Here is an 18,538-nt window from a genome sequence, read left to right as displayed (position 1 = left end):
AATTGAAAAACCAACCCACCCCACCAAAGAACACTGGTATCCACGATCTAGTATTCAAATCCATATAAAAGTAATTGCCTTTTACTAGTACTTGAACGCTGAAACTCTCGACTTCCTAATAAGCTGATTTGTGAAGACGCGTTCACGACTAGACAAACCCGGTGGGTGTGACCCGTTTGATAACTTTATTTGTACATAATAACGTCAGTGTGTGTAAATATTAATGTTTTCAAAATTACACCCAGTAACGTAAGTGCAAATAAATTTGCATGCCTTCTCTGCTTTTTCTTCACGACTTGATGATATACATAGTATATCATGAAGTACAATATGGACGTTGCTCCACCCTGCTGTTTTCTTACATTGTGGAATAATTGCGAATTTTATGTATTAATATAGTCGCAAAGAATTTTTGTGAATAACCGTAAAATAAATTAATAAATGTTTTTGTTTAATTTTATTATTACAGTTATGTAGACCGCATTTGTGTATCACTCTTTAGATTAATTGAATATTTACTGTTGGGTTTCTTCGAGGCTTTTCATGTTATGGTTTGTGTTGGCATCCCTGTTAGTTGTGTTGGTGCTGTGAGTTTGTTGGTTATGCGAATGATTTGACAAAACCTTCCAAATAATCGTAGACAGCAATTCCCTGCTGATTGTTGATACAACTTTAATCAAAGTTTTGCACCACAATTTTGTTAAAATGGAGTGTTTATTAGGAATTGCATGTAAAGATTTTGTCATTCTTGCTGCGGATAGGACGAATGCGATGAGCATTTTGGTTATGAAAGAAAGTAAGTAATATTTCTTTGTTTAATTACTATTACGCTACAGATTTATATGTAGTTTTTATTTAATGATTTTTTTTGCTAATGTTTAACAAAAATCTAGATCCATTTAAGTGTATGAAAAGTCAATTGTTGAGTATAATTTATGTGTAAGATCAGCATCAAGTTCAGTTGTTTATCAAATTATTATTTTAAGTTTTTTTTTCTTAATGTGTAGTTGTATTTTTTTATATTGTGTTCAGTTGTTCTCAATAGTTATAACTTCTGCTTTTTGATTAGCAGAAATGTGTTGTAGTGAAGGAATACACCAAACCACCATAACAATTTTTTATGCATGTTTTGCATACGTACGTCTGTACGTATGCAAAACGATTTGCCGTAGGATGTTGAAATTTTTGGTTTATGACTGTTGTAACAGCTAGTGTTTCATGTATCCCTTTGATTGCAATCAACTTGACTGAAAGTGTCTAAAAAAAGCCGAAAAACCAAAACATTTGGATCTTGGACTTTTTGTTAACTGCAGTAATAAGCCCTCATTGAGAGCTTTTCAACTATATATCATAAGTAGTACTTTTTTTCATTGGTTCCAGAGTTATAGCCAAATAAAATCTTAATTAATTCAATATTTGGATCCTACAAGGGGAAGGCACGTCGGTTCAAATCTGACTTCATATCCTTTTTTTTAAATTTATAATATTGATTTATTGATAATTATTAACCCCTGATTGTAAAACAATTTTTACAGTAATAACAATAAAAAAAGAAAAAGTATCAGAAGATAGTGAAATAAAATTTTATGTACTTTTCATTTAAAAAAAAAAAAAAATTGTGTATATGTAATTTAATAGGCATACAAGGAAGTCATGTGGTGTCCACATCAGATTTTATTTTATTTTTGGACATTTTGTAAAGTGGTAAAATATGTATTCATTATGAATAATGGTATGGTTTTTATTAATAACAACAATAGATTACAAAAAAGTATTATCTCATAGCAGCACAAGGTTCCTTAGTTTTTTATCTGCAATAGAAAGAATTCTTTCCATTTTTGATGGCCCAAAATCATACTTTTATCTTGTGACAGTGCCCAAAATTATTTGTTTTTTAAAAATCTATAGTGAAATGTTTTTGAAATTTTTATGTGGTACTCTGCAGATATTTACTAATGTAGTTCTGAAATTGGAAGCTAATTCTATCACGGCAACAGAAGCACTTTAGACATACTCTGAATTCATTTGTCAACTTAAGGAAAGAAAAACCCACAGATTTGTACAATCTTCCGCCAAAGAATTGTTATACACTCTATAAGAAAATAATGATGTTCAGGAACAAAAATTCTTCTACTGAAAATTGGATTTTCCTTTCTGAGAAAATGCTATTGGTACTTGAAAAAATTGTTTTATTGTTGTGGTTCTTAGTGAATAGGTAAAAACAAAAATTACTTTCTGTTAAAAGTGATCACTTTTTTCCTTAAAGTAGTATTAAAACGTAGACAAAGAATAATGTGCTTTTGTGAATTTTATTCTAAAAAAATTGATTTCTGATTACATGATTTCATTATTATGTGTAGTAAAACCTCCTCTTGGCTGCTAATAATTGTGGTGTGCATATAATGGTATCGTATGTAATATAAATGTCCAGTAATATATCTTGGTTTAAAAAGATTTGGTACAATTTTAGAAATATAATTTGAATTTTTTTTATTCTCTATAGATTTTTAGTTAATAAAATTTTGTTTTCGTTTATTTCAGATGAGGATAAGATTTTTAAACTTTCTGATTCTATGGCAATGGCAGTTGTAGGAGAAGCTGGTGATACAGTTCAGTTTGCAGAATATATTGCAAAAAATATTCAGTTGTATAAAATGAAAAATGGTTATGCATTATCACCGAAAGCTGCTGCCAATTACACAGCAAAGAATTTAGCAGATTACTTGAGGAGTAGAGTAAGATAAGATAGTCTTATTATTTTATTTAGGTTGTTTTTTTACTTGTTAATAAAGTGTGTGGACGGACAAGCCAAGTAATGCTTATCAACTACCATAACTAAGAGAAATGGAAGTTGTAATCTAAGTTGAAATTTGTACCATCATATTGTTCAGTTGAATGCATTAGAATGCAGACATGTTCTAAAAGTCTTTTATGGGGCTTTTCCTTTTTCTTGGTGAAAAAAATTTTGTTTTCTTGTCCAGGATTCATTTTTTAGAAAAACATTTATGAAAAGAGCAGGTGAAGTGTACAAAATTTGCAACAGTTTTTATGTATAGACAGAACAATTGATGGTCAGGGAAAGGCAGGCCAACTAGTAACAGGTTAAGTGACTAAATAGCTGAAATGCAGATAGGTACATGAGAAGAGAGGATTTATGGCCAACTAGCCTTCACCTGTTCTGTTACCTTTTACCCAATGCATGCCAGCCGACAACCAGTGAGATGTATCCTTTTTCATTCCCTTGGAGTCGATTAATAAAGATAATTTAATCAGTATTATAATCTTTTCAGGGAGAGATTATTTCTAATTCTCAAGAATTTCAAAAATGCAATAAACAATGCTGTTATTTTTTAATTTTACCTAAGATTATTAAATTGAAATAATTTACACCTAGTTTTCCTTTTAAGAAAGTTGACTGCTAAGTTTGAGCTTTCTTCAGGAAGGTGGGAAATTAGTGATGAAATGCAAAAGCTAAGATTTAGCTTTTGTGTTTATGTTAAGATGTATTTACTGTTAAAAAATTGAAGGTTTTTCATCATTTGATTTGCATTATATCAATGTCTGATAATAAACTGAAATGATACATCTAAGTTAATTCTATTAAAGATGATATAATAGTATGTAAGTGCTTATTGCTCTTTGCATGTCTGTTGTGATATATCAATCATAATATTTTTGATAATCATTTTATCCTTGGGTATTCCATTTTAACTCAACTTTTCAAAAATTTTATTTTATCACTATTTTTGACTTTGATATTTGGTATAAGATGCACACCTTGTAGTGCCCAAAAAATATTTTTTATATTTAAAAAAAATTTTTTTTTTAAAAACTTCATCGTAGTGTACTCACAATTCATTTTGTTACATAACCAAATCTTTTAATGTTTACTGAAGTTACGTTTACAATTGTTATTTTTTCTAATTTTGGGCCCAAAATAAATGAAGGGCTTAGGGTAACAGGCATGTTTTTTTCCTTTTAACTCTTAGGTACTAGTAGTACTTAAAATTGGACTGTTACTGAGTGTCTTTCATTAAAAAAAAAGACTGCTGAATAGTAAGATTTTGAAAATGTCTCATTTTTGGCGCCCAAAAACTACATGTGGGACAGGTGGCAAAAATCTCAAATTTTTACAGCAGTAAGTACTTTTACTTTTTATGTACTTAAAACCATATAAAAGTTATTTTGTTACTCAAAGGGGTTGACAACTAATGAAGCCATCAAAACTGCTAAAAATATTGTTCCTTCTAATCGGTAAACAATGTATCCAAAAAATTGTTCACACCATGTATTTTTTAAGATAATAGTGTAGGCTTACTATACAAAATATTTTGATATGTCTATAATGATATAGCTTATATTCTAGATAGTTTGTTACTTAATGTATGACTCATACACACAAACTCATGTTTAAACATGAAAGTGAATAGACATGCTTGGACATGAATGTTTGCATAATCCTGATTATAAACATTGTAGAAGGTTCAGTTACCATTTTGATTTCAGTGTGATATGTTGTATTGTTGCTAATGTTAATAATGTGGTTAGGTAATGTACACTTGTTTATAAAGTAATTTTATTATCAGTGAACTTCTCTTTTATGTGATATATTTTATTTTTAATTTTATTAATTAGAGAAATTTTTATTTTACCTGTAGAGAAACTGGGATAAGAAAGTGAGGTGCAATTGGTAGTTTTATAATTTATACTAACTGTAGCGTTATTGTAAGAATCCTTGCGTTTTATAAAAATGGATTTTGAAATGTTCAATTGGCATTTAACTGAAACAGTATGTCACAAATTGACTTAGAATAGATCTTCAGTATTGCACGATATTTCAGAGTTTACGGAACAGCAAATAACTTTGATATCTTTAAGAACTGGATGTACTGAAACAAAAAAATATCAGTACTTTTCATAAAAATGAATATTTAGATAAATATTTTCATTTTAATGGGAAAAGTTGCTCTGACCCATTTTAGCTGTCACACTAAACCGGTTAAGAAATATCTTTGACACTTTTAACAAGTAATCCAAATTTAAAATTAATCCAGGCAGAGCACTGTGCACAAAATGCTTAAACAAAATTCAAAAACCAGAAGATGATACAGAAAGTGAACTGGAATGTCGAGATATATTTGAGCTCAATGTGTTATAGCAGTCTGTGAATAAAGCTTGTTCAGCACTTGGCATTTCTTCCGTTAAGGTTCAAGAATTATCGAGCAGCGCAAAGGAACCAATTTTAAAAAATAAAGTTACAAAAATAGCTGAGTCAGTAATCAGTAAATTAAACAATTCCTTTGATTTAAATATTTCTACAGAAGAGACCAGTTTAGTTTCACAAAATTATATTGATTTAGTTAGGGAATATGAAGAATTAATCATTAAAATAAAGGATAAAATGAAAACAGTTATATCAACCCAGAAAAATTAATATTTTAAGTTTATTACCAAGCAGCTGGAGGATTCAAAAAATTCAAAATGAGTTTAGTGTTAGTCAGTATTTAACCTGTTAAAACAAATGGAATTTTGCTACAAATTGGCAAAAAGAAACCCAGTCATGTAATTGATGAAAATATTATTAAATGCGTCCCAAGAGTTTTACCAGAATGATGAGCACAGCCGAATGATGCCAGGCAATAAAGGATTGTGTCTGTAAGACAAGCTGACTGGTAGAAAATTAATATTCAAAAAAGGCTTGTGTTATGTAACTTAAAAGAATTGTGCATAGCCTTCAAGGAAAAACATAAATTAAAAATTTGCTGATGTAAGACCTAAATTTTGTGTTCTGGTTGGTGGGTCAGATACTCATTCTGTGTATGTGTGTTTGGAAAAACTTGTTGGTGAATGTTGTTATAATGGAAGACTTCTCTCAAAATTTTCCTTTTGTGATACAGGATGAAGTCCAGTCATATCACTGGTCGAAAACTTATGCCATAGTATATCCATTTATTATATATTTTACAAAAGAAGGAAAATTACCAAGCCAAAGCTACTGTGCGATTAGAGAGTACTTGAAGTACAATATTACATTGTTCTGCTTTCAAAAGCAAGTTATAAATAAAGTAAAAACACTGTTACCACAGTTAAACAATTATTTTATTTTTCTGATGGCTACTCAGGCCAGTATAAAAACAAAAAATTTCATAAATTTCTGCTATCTTTAAGATTTTGAAATCGCAGCTGAATGGAATTTTTTTGCCTCATACCATGGAAAAGGATCATGTGATGGTATTGGTGGAACTGTAAAAAGGACTGTGACTAAAGCAAGCCTTCAAAGGACAATCATCAATTTAATTGTTCCACCTTCTGAAATGTACAATTATTGTAAAGACAATATTAAAAATATAATATTTATTTTCTGCTCTAATAAAGATGTTCAAGAGAGTGAAAAATATTCCAGTTCTCGTCATCAGGTAATCACAACAGTCCCAGAAACAAGAACCTTTCACAGTTATCTTCCAACAAGTAAGAAATGTATTCTGAAAGTGCAGGCAACTTCTGAATCAGAAACATTTAGGTTAGTATTGGTACACAAGGACATTAGTGTTCTGATTACTTTATAGGCTTACCAAAGTCAAAATGTAAAAATTATGTCTGCTGCATATATGATGGCAAGTGGTGGTTAGGCGAAGTCATTGAAGTCAAAATACATGAAAATGAAGAGGAATATCGAATACACTTTTTACATCTGCAGGATCCTGGTACTTCATACAAGAAATCATTGAGGGATAATCAAACATTATCCAGTTGGCGGGTTCAACTGGAAAATATTTTAAAGATTCTCACGCCTTCAGAGCTTTTTCTATCAACTACTGGAAGAGAACACAACATTACACCAAGGATGAACGAGGACTTATCAGTTCTACTCGATAAAAAAATGGCAGGAGCACTAAGTTATGTTTGGTTTGTTATCAAAAAGTGTAAAATTTATTCATAACTTCCATTAGCAGGAGTAAAATAAGGTAAAAGTGAATTGAACAACTCATTTTGTAATTATTATTTATCTTATTATTTATCATTGTGTAATATATTAATTTCATTCTAATGAGTTTAGGTGTAATTTTTATAATCTGAAAAAATACATATCATTATTTTTCAGTATGTTGTTTACGATTAGAAGGAACGGTGTTTTTAGCAGTTTTGTTGGCTTCGTTACTCGTCTACCCCTTTGAGTAACAAAATAAATTTTATATGATTTTAAAGTACATAAAAAGTATTTACTGCTGTAAAAATTCTAATTTTTGCCACCTGCCCCACATGTGGTTTTTGGGCCCCAAAAATGAGACATTTTCAATATCTTATGATTTGGTGGCCATTTTTTTAATGAAGGACACTCTGTAACAGTCCAATTTAAAAAAACAGGCCTGTAAATCTAAACCCTTCATTATTTATTTTGACCCAAAATTTGAAATAAACAATAATTTTTAAATGTAACTTCAGTAAACATTACAAGATTTGGTTATGTAACAAAATGAATTTTGATTACAGTAAGATGAAGTTCCATCTTTACTATTTCCAAAAAGCCCTTTTTGACCCTCGGTGTGATGTAAAATAAAAATGCTACAGCTCATGGAAAAAGTGATGAAAATTGCTGTTTTTACCTGTTGGCAAGTTAGAAAATAGTCTTACTCAAGAAAAATATTTTTTGGCCACTACGAGGTTGGTAGTTATCATATACAAAATATCATCAAAATCAAAAATAGTGATGCACTGATCAGTTGTTGAATTAAAATTGAATACCCCTCCCCAGTGAAGGAAAATTCTCAATTAAAGTGAATTGTTGTTATTACTTAAATATAATTATGCTCATTATGTAATGAATAAAACAAGTGAAAATGATTAATATATGATTTGTATTTTTGTTTGTATAGACTCCATATCATGTGAATATGCTGTTAGGAGGTTTTGATAAACATGATGGTGCACAGTTGTACTTTATTGACTACCTGGCATCTATTGTTAAACTGCCATTTGCTGCTCATGGTTATGGTGGTCTTCTTTCTCTTAGTATTATGGATCGATACTATAAAGAAGGTATGAACAGTTTTGTGTAATATTTTTTTTTTTTGCTTTTTGATGACTGATCTTTTTCTCGAGTATGGTTGATAACTACTGTGTTTCTGATTTATCTGTCAGTAGTTTACATTATACTGAATGAATTTGTTTAAAAAATTGTAGATTGAGAAGTTTTGATATACAGAGTATTTCTAAATTATTTATACAAAGGAACCTTTAATAATGAAAAAAGTAAATAACTTACAGAATTGTTTGATACATCATTGAATACAATATATCTTCAAGTTTCATTCACAGATGTTCAATATGGCTACATTTTGTAAAATGGCAGATGTTCAATCTATAATTACCTTCCTGCAAAATCCTATGAAGTATGTCTTGTATTAAAAAAAGTACATTTTTGCATTAAAAAAAGTTCAGACAATTAGCTAAAATAATTTTAATTGAAAATTAAAATTTTTGACAGAGCATCTCAAGGTAGTACACAACTATTATAATACAAAAAAATTGTATTGTCATTGTTATAATATAAAGTTTTTAGTACCACTTAATGCAGGGTTTTGTTTATTTATTATTATTAATACAGCGAATCAGCAGTTCTCAAACTTTTTTTTATATAATACAAAAGTACTTTATCATGCATTTCCTTTTTTCTTAATTTTAATAAATTTGTATGTGGCAACAATAAGAACATCAGTTATTCATCTAACAAGAATGAACCACGCAACTGACAGGTTTTAACATGCCACAGAGCATATCTAGTGACTTGTTTTTCCTACACATCCATGCATGCATCAAATGCAGTGTAATTACTGATGTAATGACACCCATATGAATAAGTTTCTTAATGGTCACTATGAAAGGATTGCTGTACTTTCCTCCCGCAATTAAGCAAGTTGGTCATAGTTATCCTACAGATAACTATAACTAGTTATCCTACAGAATTAGTGATTTCTTGTGATTTTTGACCTGAAAAATTGAATAAAATAGGTCCCAGAACTGTATTTTTGTAGTTTTTGAGAGATCTGTGGTGAAATCAGTAGATTGGAGTAAAAAACCCCTGTTTTTTATGATTGACATACAATATCTTTGTTAAGTGGGTGATAAACACATAAAACGTTTAAACAAAACTTGTAGAAAATTTAATTCTGAACAAAATGATTTAAGATAAGTTGAATAAAACAAAGAAAAGTTAGAAAAATTAAAATTCTATTTAGAAACAGTACATTGCTACATTTGTTGGAAAAGCATTTATTTAATGTAAACAAAAACCAAATCCTTTTTTAGAGATATGAAAAATTTGTAAAAAATTGCTGTTAAAAACTGAAAATTACACAACAATTGTAAAATGAAAATAAATAAATAAAAATTACTTAATAGTATTTTTACAAAGATTGAAATACAATAAATTATTTGAAAAATTATTATTTCAAATTTGGCAATAAAATAACAACAGCTGTCTGACCTAAGTGGAATAATGTATTAATGTTTAAATCATTCTGTATGGTAAATTAAGTAAATTAGGTACTGTGAACTGTGCCTGTGCTATCATTAGTGAAGATTTTTTGTGAATTTTAGTTTGATCGTGTTTGGTTTACCATTGAAGTAATGCCGTGCTTATTTACAACAAAATGAATGCTGATATGGTATTAATTTTGGATGTGTGTAATGGTATAGTAATGCTTCAGCAGCTGCAATAGAACATGAAATATGTTTTCTGAATCGCATAATTGCAGATCCCAAATCAATTAGCGCAACCTTTCACTATCTTCAGAAAACAGGTTCATTACCTGGTATTCATACCAGCTACAAATGATCTGTCCAACATGACGCTGTTATTGATGAATTTATTGTAGATGCACTTCAGTACAATCCATGCATCAGTATGTGTGACATCTTTCTTAACGGATTGGAGTTTTGCATTTGATTGAGGAAAGTTGTCAGAGATAAAACACACAAAGAAAATACTCAAAAAGCAGTTTGAGGCATTTTAGTATGTAATAACAATGTATCTAATTTTAATTTTGTTTTAATCCAAATTTACTCTCATACAGAACATGTACATGTAGTAAATTACACATATTTTTCAACAATGTAATGCAAATTAAATTAAAATGTGGAACATGTAATCATCATTTTAACTTATGAAAATATATTCTTTAAACATAACTGAATAATGTGTTTTTTTACTACTATATATGAACCAGCAAGGTTAATAGACAGAATAAATACACCTAACCAAGGTATGGCACCAAGGTGGTTTTTATGAATTCTTTTTTGGTCCTGCCTGTGGATATTGAAGGTTCTACCAAAACTGAAGATTCAGACTCAGACATTATTCAACATTGGAATTGGATCCACAGCAGTTCATATTATTATTATATCATTTTAATTTATTCATATTTTATTTCAATATAGGGATATTTTAAATTAACTGTTCTTTCTACAGTAGTAATTTATGCCATCGTAATTACTGTCATGTTAGACATTGTAAACAGAAACAAATATTTCTTATTATAATCACATTAAACAGTTAGTTTAATAACTTACGAGATAGGTTTTCTTGCATGAAACAGAAAAGAGCTCACATTAAAATGGAACTAGGTGTATTGAGAATGGACCTCATGAAAGGTCCTCAGATATTATTTGCAAACAACTTTTCTTCAGACAAGTTTATTTCCTTCAAACATTCCATATTATAATCCTACACCTATTTTAGAATTAAAAACAAGATTCAGACATGGTTTAAATAGAAAATGGTTTAGAATTTAAACATTTTGATCAAGATAGAAAAAATCAATTACAGAGAGGATATCTAAAATTATTAATGTTAATTCATTGATCTATACTTATAAATTGTCTAATCTGGGTAATGAGCACAATCATGTATTTTGATACTGACAGAAATTGCAAAGGGTGGCTGAAATGACTTTATCAAATTACATTGGTTTAAAGAAAAACTATTATGGAGATTTTAAATGTCTTCTATTCATTAACAATAAATATAAATTAGATTTTGCTGTTGAGAACAAAACAAATCTATTTTATTAAATTTACAAAAACTTTTTTACGATGTAAATATTACTTTTGAGTCCTTATTAATGTAAGGTTTTTAGTGAATTTACTATTTTATTTGAATCCACATCATTTTGAACTGATTATGAAATGATATAAACATAAAAGAGAATAATTTTTTATCTGCTTTAAAATTTAATTTAAAGCATAACAAGTTTTGGCTATTAATATAGGTCTGCTTATTTATTTAGATAACAATAAAGAAAAAAAACATTCTTTTGGAGATTCAGTATGAGCAAAAGAAAACAATGACTAAAAATAAGGTCAACAATTAATGATAAAAGACCTTTAAGGTTAGAAGGTATAATCCTGATCTAGAAATAAAATGTATTTATGATTTGAGTGAAAACTTATCATTTGCATACTGGTATGCCAAATAATCATTTATTAAAATCTAAATTATCACATTCATTGTGTGGGTTACAGATCAATGATCTAACAACAAATATATTAATGAATACTAACAAATTTTGTCAGGTTATTTCAGTATTCAACAGATATTTATAATAGTTTTATTGAAACTATTTCAAATAACTATGAAAAAGTAAAGGGATGTTCATGTCAGTGTAAGATTTAAAATTTGAAATAGGTACTGTGTTTGAAGACATGATGTTCAAACACAGCTTGAATTGCAATTTAATGATTTTCAGGAAAAATATTGAACTTTAAATCAATCCCAAATGGGAGTTTAAATGAGTTAAATATTAAAACAACAGCTCCAAAACAATACTTTATTTTAAAGTAAATAACACTATTAGATGAAAAATGGATGAAGTTAAAATAAACAAAGCAGTTGTTAATAATACCAATAAAAATATACAAGATAATAGATTTAAATTTGTAAAGAATACTTGTCCATCTATTAAGCAGGTAAATTTATTTACCTGCTTAAAGAAATTTACAAAAAATCGAGAATAATAAAGATTTTGATTTTGGAACTGGTATTATAGAAAACGGAAAATTATTTAGATCTAAAAGAAAATGGCCATTTTAATAAAGTTATTTTATTTCAAATAGCAGTAATATAGATCCAAATGTATCAATAGTTATTTATGATATTAAAAAAAAATTATGAAATAAATTATACAGAATCTCTTGGGGAGAATTATAATGGTACTTCTGATGATAATAGCAGTGAAAAAGATAAGTTGAATTACAAAAATAATATAGTAGAAACATCAGGTTGGATCTATATATTAATCATTTGTATTACATTTTTAATGTTAATACTCAAATAGATTCATCAACAGCATAACCAAGATAAATAAACAAACAACCATCATAAAAAAATGAACTTGAATCATTAATAAAACTATTAGCTCAATATTTTGATTGGTTTAAAAACCAAAGGCTGAGTGATTACATCAATCAGTCTACACTGGACCAGATATAATAGAATATGTCCAGTTGCAGTTTGATGAACATAAACAGTGTCTTAATGCTACATCATTTGCATTACATCATAATGATTTAATGCTTACATCATTGGCTACTACGATGCAATTGAAAGCCATCCTATTGCAGTAAATGCTATCAAAGGATTTCTTAATATAATTGTAACATTTATTACAAGATAAAACGGTTTTATAATAATTCAGGCTTATTAGAAATATTCAAGAAAGTTTACACCAGTTGTTTGTTTGTTCATTAGAATATCATTGACATCTATAAATAAGATAAAAGAAAAATAATTTTTTCAAATATTATCACATTACACTTAGCTGATTGTAAATTCTTTCGGTGCTTCTAAAACTTATACAACATCAGACAAATTTTTTTTGTTGTTTTCAGTCATTTGACTGGTTTGATGCAGCTCTCCAAGATTCCCTATCTAGTGCTAGTTGTTTCATTTTGGTATACCCCCTACTTCCTACATCCCTAACAATTTGTTTTATATATTCCAAATGTTGCCTGCCTGCATAATTTTTTCCTTCTACCTGGCCGTCTAATATAAAACCAACTATTCCAGGATGCCTTAATATGGGGCTTATAAATGTCCCTTCTTTTAACTATATTTTTCCAAATGCTTCTTTCTTCATCGATTTGCAGCAACACCTCTTCATTTGTCACTTTATTCACCCCATCTGATTTTTAACATTCTCCTATAGCGCACCACATTTCAAAAGCTTCCAATCTTTTCTTCTCAGATACTCTGATTGTCCAAGTTTCACTTCCATATAAAGTGACACTCCAAACATACACTTTCAAAAATCTTTCCCTGACATTTAAATTAATTTTTGATGTAAACAAACTATATTTCTGACTAAAAGCACGTTTTGCCTGTGCTATTCGTCATTTTATATCACTCCTGCTTTGTCCATCTTAAGTAATTCTACTTCCCAAATAACAAAATTCTTCTAACTCTATAATCTTTTCTCCTCCTATTTTCACATTCAGTGGTCCATCTTTGCTATTTCTACTACATTTCATTACTTTTGTTTTGTTCTTGTTTATTTTCATGTGGTACTTCTTGCGTAGCACTTCATCCATGCCGTTCATCGTTCCTTCTAAATCTTTTTTACTCTCAGCTAGAATTACTATATCATCAGCAGATCATAGCATCTTTATCTTTTCACCTTGTACTGTTACTCCGGATCTAAATTGTTCTTTAACATCATTAACTGCTAGTTCTATAAAAAGATTAAAATGTAACGGGGATAGGGAACATCCTTGTCTGACTCCCTTTCTTATTACGGCTTCTTTCTTATATTCTTCAACTATTACTGTTGCTGTTAGGTTCCTGTAAATGTTAGCAATCACTCTTTTATCTCTGTATTTGAACCCTAATTTTTTTTAAATGCTTAACATTTTATTCCAGTCTACGTTATCGAATGCCTTTTCTAGATCTATAAATGCCAAGTATGTTGGTTTATTTTTCTTTAATCTTCCTTCTACTATTAATCTGAGGCCTAAAATTGCTTCCTTTGACCCTATACTTTTCCTGAAATCAAATCTGTCTTCTAACACTTCTACTCTCCTCTCAATTCTTCTGTACGGAATTCTAGTTTAGATATTTGATGCACGACTAGTTAAACTAATTGTTCTGTATTCTTCACATTTATTTGCTCCTGCTTCGTTTGGTATCATGACTATTTATTACACTCTTTTTGAAGTCAGACAGAAGTTTCCCTTTTTCGTAAATATTACATACCAGTTTTATAATCTATCCATCGTTTCGTCACTTGCACTGCGCTGTAATTCTGCAGGTATTCTGTCTATTCCAGGAGCCTTTCTGCCATTCAAATCTTTTAATGCTCTCTTAAATTCAGATCTCAATATTGCTTTTCCCCTTCATCCTCTTCTTTCTATATAACACGATTTTCTAATTTATTTTCTCCGTATAACTCTTCAGTATATTTCACCCACCTATCGACTTTGCCTTTGGCATTATAAATCGGTGTACAATCTTTGTTTAACAGATTACTAGATTTTAATTTATGTATCCAAAAATTTTCCTTAACTTTCCTGTATGCTCCATCTATTTTACCAATGTTCATTTCCCTTTCCACTTCTAAACACTTTTCTTTAATCCACTCTTCTTTCGCTAGTTTGTACATCCTGCTTATAATCCACTCATATTTTGCTAGTTTGCACATCCTGCTTATAATATTTCTTAATTGTCTATAGTTCCTTTTACTTTCTTCATCACTTATATTTTCTACGTTCATCCATCAGCTGCAATATAGTGTCTGAAATCCAAGGTTTTCTACCAGTTTTCTTGTTCCCGCCTAAGTTCGCTACTGCTGATTTCCTTTTTAACATTCTCCCATTCTTCTTCTACGGTTTCTACCTTACCTTTTTTACTCAGACCTCTTGCGATGTCCTCCTCAAAAATCTTCTTTACCTCCTCTTCCCCAAGCTTCTCTAAATTCCACCAATTCATCTGACACCTTTTCTTCAGGTTTTTAAACTCCAATCTACATTTCATTAACACTAAATTTTGGTTGTTATCAATATCTATTCCATGGTAAGTTTTGCAGTCGATGAGTTAATTTGTAAATCTTTGCTTAACCAAGATATTATCTATCTGATACCTTGCAGTATCGCCTGGCTTTTTCCAAATGTGTATTCTTCTATTATGATTTTTAAACTGGGTGTTGGCAATTACTAAATTATACTTTGTGCAAAACTCTATAAGTCTGTCCCCTCTCATTCCTTTTGCCCAACCCGTATTCACCCACTATATTTCCTTCCTTGCCTTTTCCAATGCTTGCATTCCAATCTCCAACTATTATTAAATTTTCATCTCCTTAATTTCTTCATATACACACTCTACCTCATCATCATGGGCGCTAGGCATATAGACGTTAATAATCGTTGTCGGTTTAGATTTCGATTTTATCCTTATTACAATGATTCTATCGCTATGCATTTTGAAATACTCTACAATCCTCCCTATCTTCTTGTTCATTACGAAACCCTACTCCTGCCTGCCAATTTTTTGAAGCTGAGTTAATTATTCTAAAATCACCTGACCAAAAGTCGTTTTTTCCTCCACTAAACCTTGCTAATTCCTACTACACCTACATTTATCCTATCCATTTCCCTCTTTAAATTTTCTAACCTACCAACCTTTCTTTTAGACTTCTAACATTCCATGCTCCGACTCGCAGAATATTATTTTTTAATTTTCTGGTGACCCCTTCCTTAATAGTCCCCACCCGGAGATCCAAACGGAGGACTAGTTTACCTCTAGAATATTTTACCGAGAAAGGCGCCTCCATCAAATTTATATGAAAATGCAGATAGCTACATTTTCTTGGAAAAAAATCAGCTGTAGTTTTCCATTGCTTTCAGCTGCACAGTACTCAGAGGACTGAGTGATGTTGATACGGCTGTTTAAGTCGTCCTGACCTATGCCCTTAACAACTACTGAAAGAGCTGCTGCCCTCTTTCAGGAATCATTCCTTAGTCTGGCTCTCAACAGATACCTCTCCGATATGGTTGCACCTTCGGTCCAGCTACTTTGTATCACTGAGCACTCAAGCTCCCTCACCAATGGCAAGGATCTCATAATTCATAGAGGGAGATCAGATGAATATCCAACATTAAAAAAACGAATCATGTTAACTTAAAAATTTACACTTCATACAGTGTAAATTTTGACTAAACAATATTGGAATTAGATAAATTGTTAAACTATTAATATAAATTATCAGCTGTTAACAAGGCAAAATTGTAAAAACTTATATACTTTACATGAATAAGAAGAAGGCAGGCAGTTAGTTTCCTTATTTATAAAATAATGAGGAAATGATACACGAGCCTGAACAGGGACTCACAAAATTCTTTCCTTGGTTTTAGCTTCACTAACACGAGGAAACTTTTGTTTTAATAATGAAATCCAGCACCATTTATCCTTACAAAGTTTTTGAAAAATTCTAATTCTATATGGAGTGGAAGTAGAAAAATAATTTCCAACTTAACTAGTACAGGCTTGTACATCTTTCTCTCCAGGCATAAGTGCTGTGTACTTTGATCATTCCTTCCTGATGTAATGATTTGTCATATCCCATTTGCACAAAAAGCAACAAAATTTGGTGACAAATTAATAACTGTATAACTTTAAATTGCTACATCTAATCCCATGGTATTTGGCATCAGGATTTTCATATTGTCAAATCTTTCAAAATCTTTCTTTCATGTTAATTGCATAAACTAATGGCACATGTTTTTTGACATTGTGAAAAAGTACAGTTTTATACACTCATTGAACAGTCTTCATTCTTTAGAGATATGTTCATTATGAAGTGCTTCCATGACTAGAAATAATGTTACAGTGCGCTAAACTATTTTTCTCTGAAAATAAATTTTTGATACTCTTCCTGATGATTACAAAAGAAATTCACTGTCAGTATGAAGAAGCTCGCCTTTCAGCCTAGATCTCAAAAGCTTGGCTTGTTGTTTCTTCGATAAATTTAAGTCCTGAACAATCCATTCATCAATCTATAATGGATTAGAAGGTATGAAAGTTCATTTACTAGTCTCTTTAATGTGTTTGATGTTTTTTTTTTTTTTAAATCCTACCAAACTGATTTACGTAAATTTTTGTGATTTTCTACCTGTATATATCAACTAGTTACATTGTTAATGTATATGTTGTTGCATAGAATTAAAAGAATTACTTTGTTTTTTATGGGGTTTTCCTGTTTTTTCTTAATTGTATTTTAACTGATAAGTATGTTTTAATGTTAATATTCTTCTTCTTTCTATTTTGCTACTACTGAGTAGAAATTAATATGTGCCACATATTTAGTTGCAGTTGATATAATGTGTTAAAGTTTGTTTGTAAAATAAATGTTAATATTAAAATAATATTTGTTAATATTAAAATATTAACTATGAATGTCCTCTGTTTTCAGATCTTACTCCAGAACAGACTTATGAAATATTAAAGTTATGTGTAAAAGAAGTACATCGTAGATTAATCATCAATCTGCCTAATTTTAAAGTTCAAATTATTGATAAAGATGGTATTCGTGAATTAGATCCTATTGTCTCTAAAGACTTGGTTTAATTAAGTAGCATATTTTTTTAACTGCTTTTCCTTCTGTATTTAATTCAATAAAAAGATTGATTTTTTATTTATTTTTTCATTAACATTAAGTGGTATTATAACTGGTAAACCATTAGTGACCCATTGCAGGTTGTGAACCTGATTTAATAGTTTAACTTTGGTGATATATGGAAAGTATGTATTATGTGTGGCCTTATCCATCATGTGTTCGGATATTGTGAATTTGTCAGCAGTGAAAACTTAGAATGAATACATGAATTTAAAATAAATTAAAAATTTAAGTCACATTTAAGTATGTATAAACATGGTAAAAACAATAGATTCATAATCGAAAAAAATAGTTCTAACTGAAAATGAAATAATTTTAGATTTTAATAGCAGAGGAGTCAAAGAAAGAACCTGATCGTAGTTCAGGATGGAGAAGATGTGAATAATTATAGTTTGGGAAAATTATTAAATTTTTTAATCAATAGTTACAGATTTATTAAAATGGAGACAGTTCACTGGATATATTGTAATGGGCAATGGTGAACTTCTGCAGTAGTTGCCAATAGTTCAGTGTAATGAAGATCATTTGAAATAGACTTGTAATATACAGTAGAACGCCAGTTATCTGGATTGAACTTTTCAAGGCCAAATATTTATCACAAGTACTGGACGTTTCATTGTAAACTTTTAACAGATTGTTCTAAAATTACTTAATAAAGTGACAAAAATATAAAAGAAATAATTGTATTCCTATAAAAATTAAAAAGATGCTCAAAGCATAATGTAAGAAAAAACAGATATAGTAATATGTTACAAAAATCCAATGAGTAGAAATTAGCTATTAAAAGAATCAGAATCATCTGAATGAATTAAAATTTACTATCTTAGTGTTTTATAAAAAAAAAATATTTTAGAGAAATTGAGTAAGTTACTGTGATA

At 29.6% G+C, this 18,538-nt stretch overlaps 1 protein-coding gene across 1 annotated transcript; it reads left to right on the top strand.

The window, feature by feature from the left end:
• Positions 1-557: 557 nt before the first annotated feature.
• Positions 558-17,678, top strand: LOC142322098 (proteasome subunit beta type-2-like). Its single transcript, XM_075360779.1, has 4 exons — positions 558-796; positions 2,542-2,735; positions 7,875-8,037; positions 17,457-17,678. The coding sequence occupies exons 1-4, from the start codon at positions 706-708 to the stop codon at positions 17,609-17,611; spliced, it is 603 nt and encodes a 200-aa protein (XP_075216894.1). The 5' UTR covers positions 558-705; the 3' UTR covers positions 17,612-17,678.
• The last annotated feature ends 860 nt before the right edge of the window (positions 17,679-18,538 follow it).

This window comes from Lycorma delicatula, chromosome 3 (genome assembly GCF_047948215.1).
Source record: "Lycorma delicatula isolate Av1 chromosome 3, ASM4794821v1, whole genome shotgun sequence".
NCBI lineage: Eukaryota > Metazoa > Arthropoda > Insecta > Hemiptera > Fulgoridae > Lycorma > Lycorma delicatula.
The sequence above is the reverse complement of the archived record's forward strand: the minus strand, read 5'-3'. Positions and strand labels throughout refer to the sequence as shown.

Bases quoted from the DNA above. Each gene is read 5' to 3' on its own strand.
- LOC142322098 (XM_075360779.1), top strand. From the start codon at position 706: ATGGAGTGTTTATTAGGAATTGCATGTAAAGATTTTGTCATTCTTGCT. The intron at 797-2,541 runs GTAAGTAATATT...CGTTTATTTCAG, and splicing joins CATTTTGGTTATGAAAGAAA to ATGAGGATAAGATTTTTAAA. The intron at 2,736-7,874 runs GTAAGATAAGAT...TTGTTTGTATAG, and splicing joins CAGATTACTTGAGGAGTAGA to ACTCCATATCATGTGAATAT.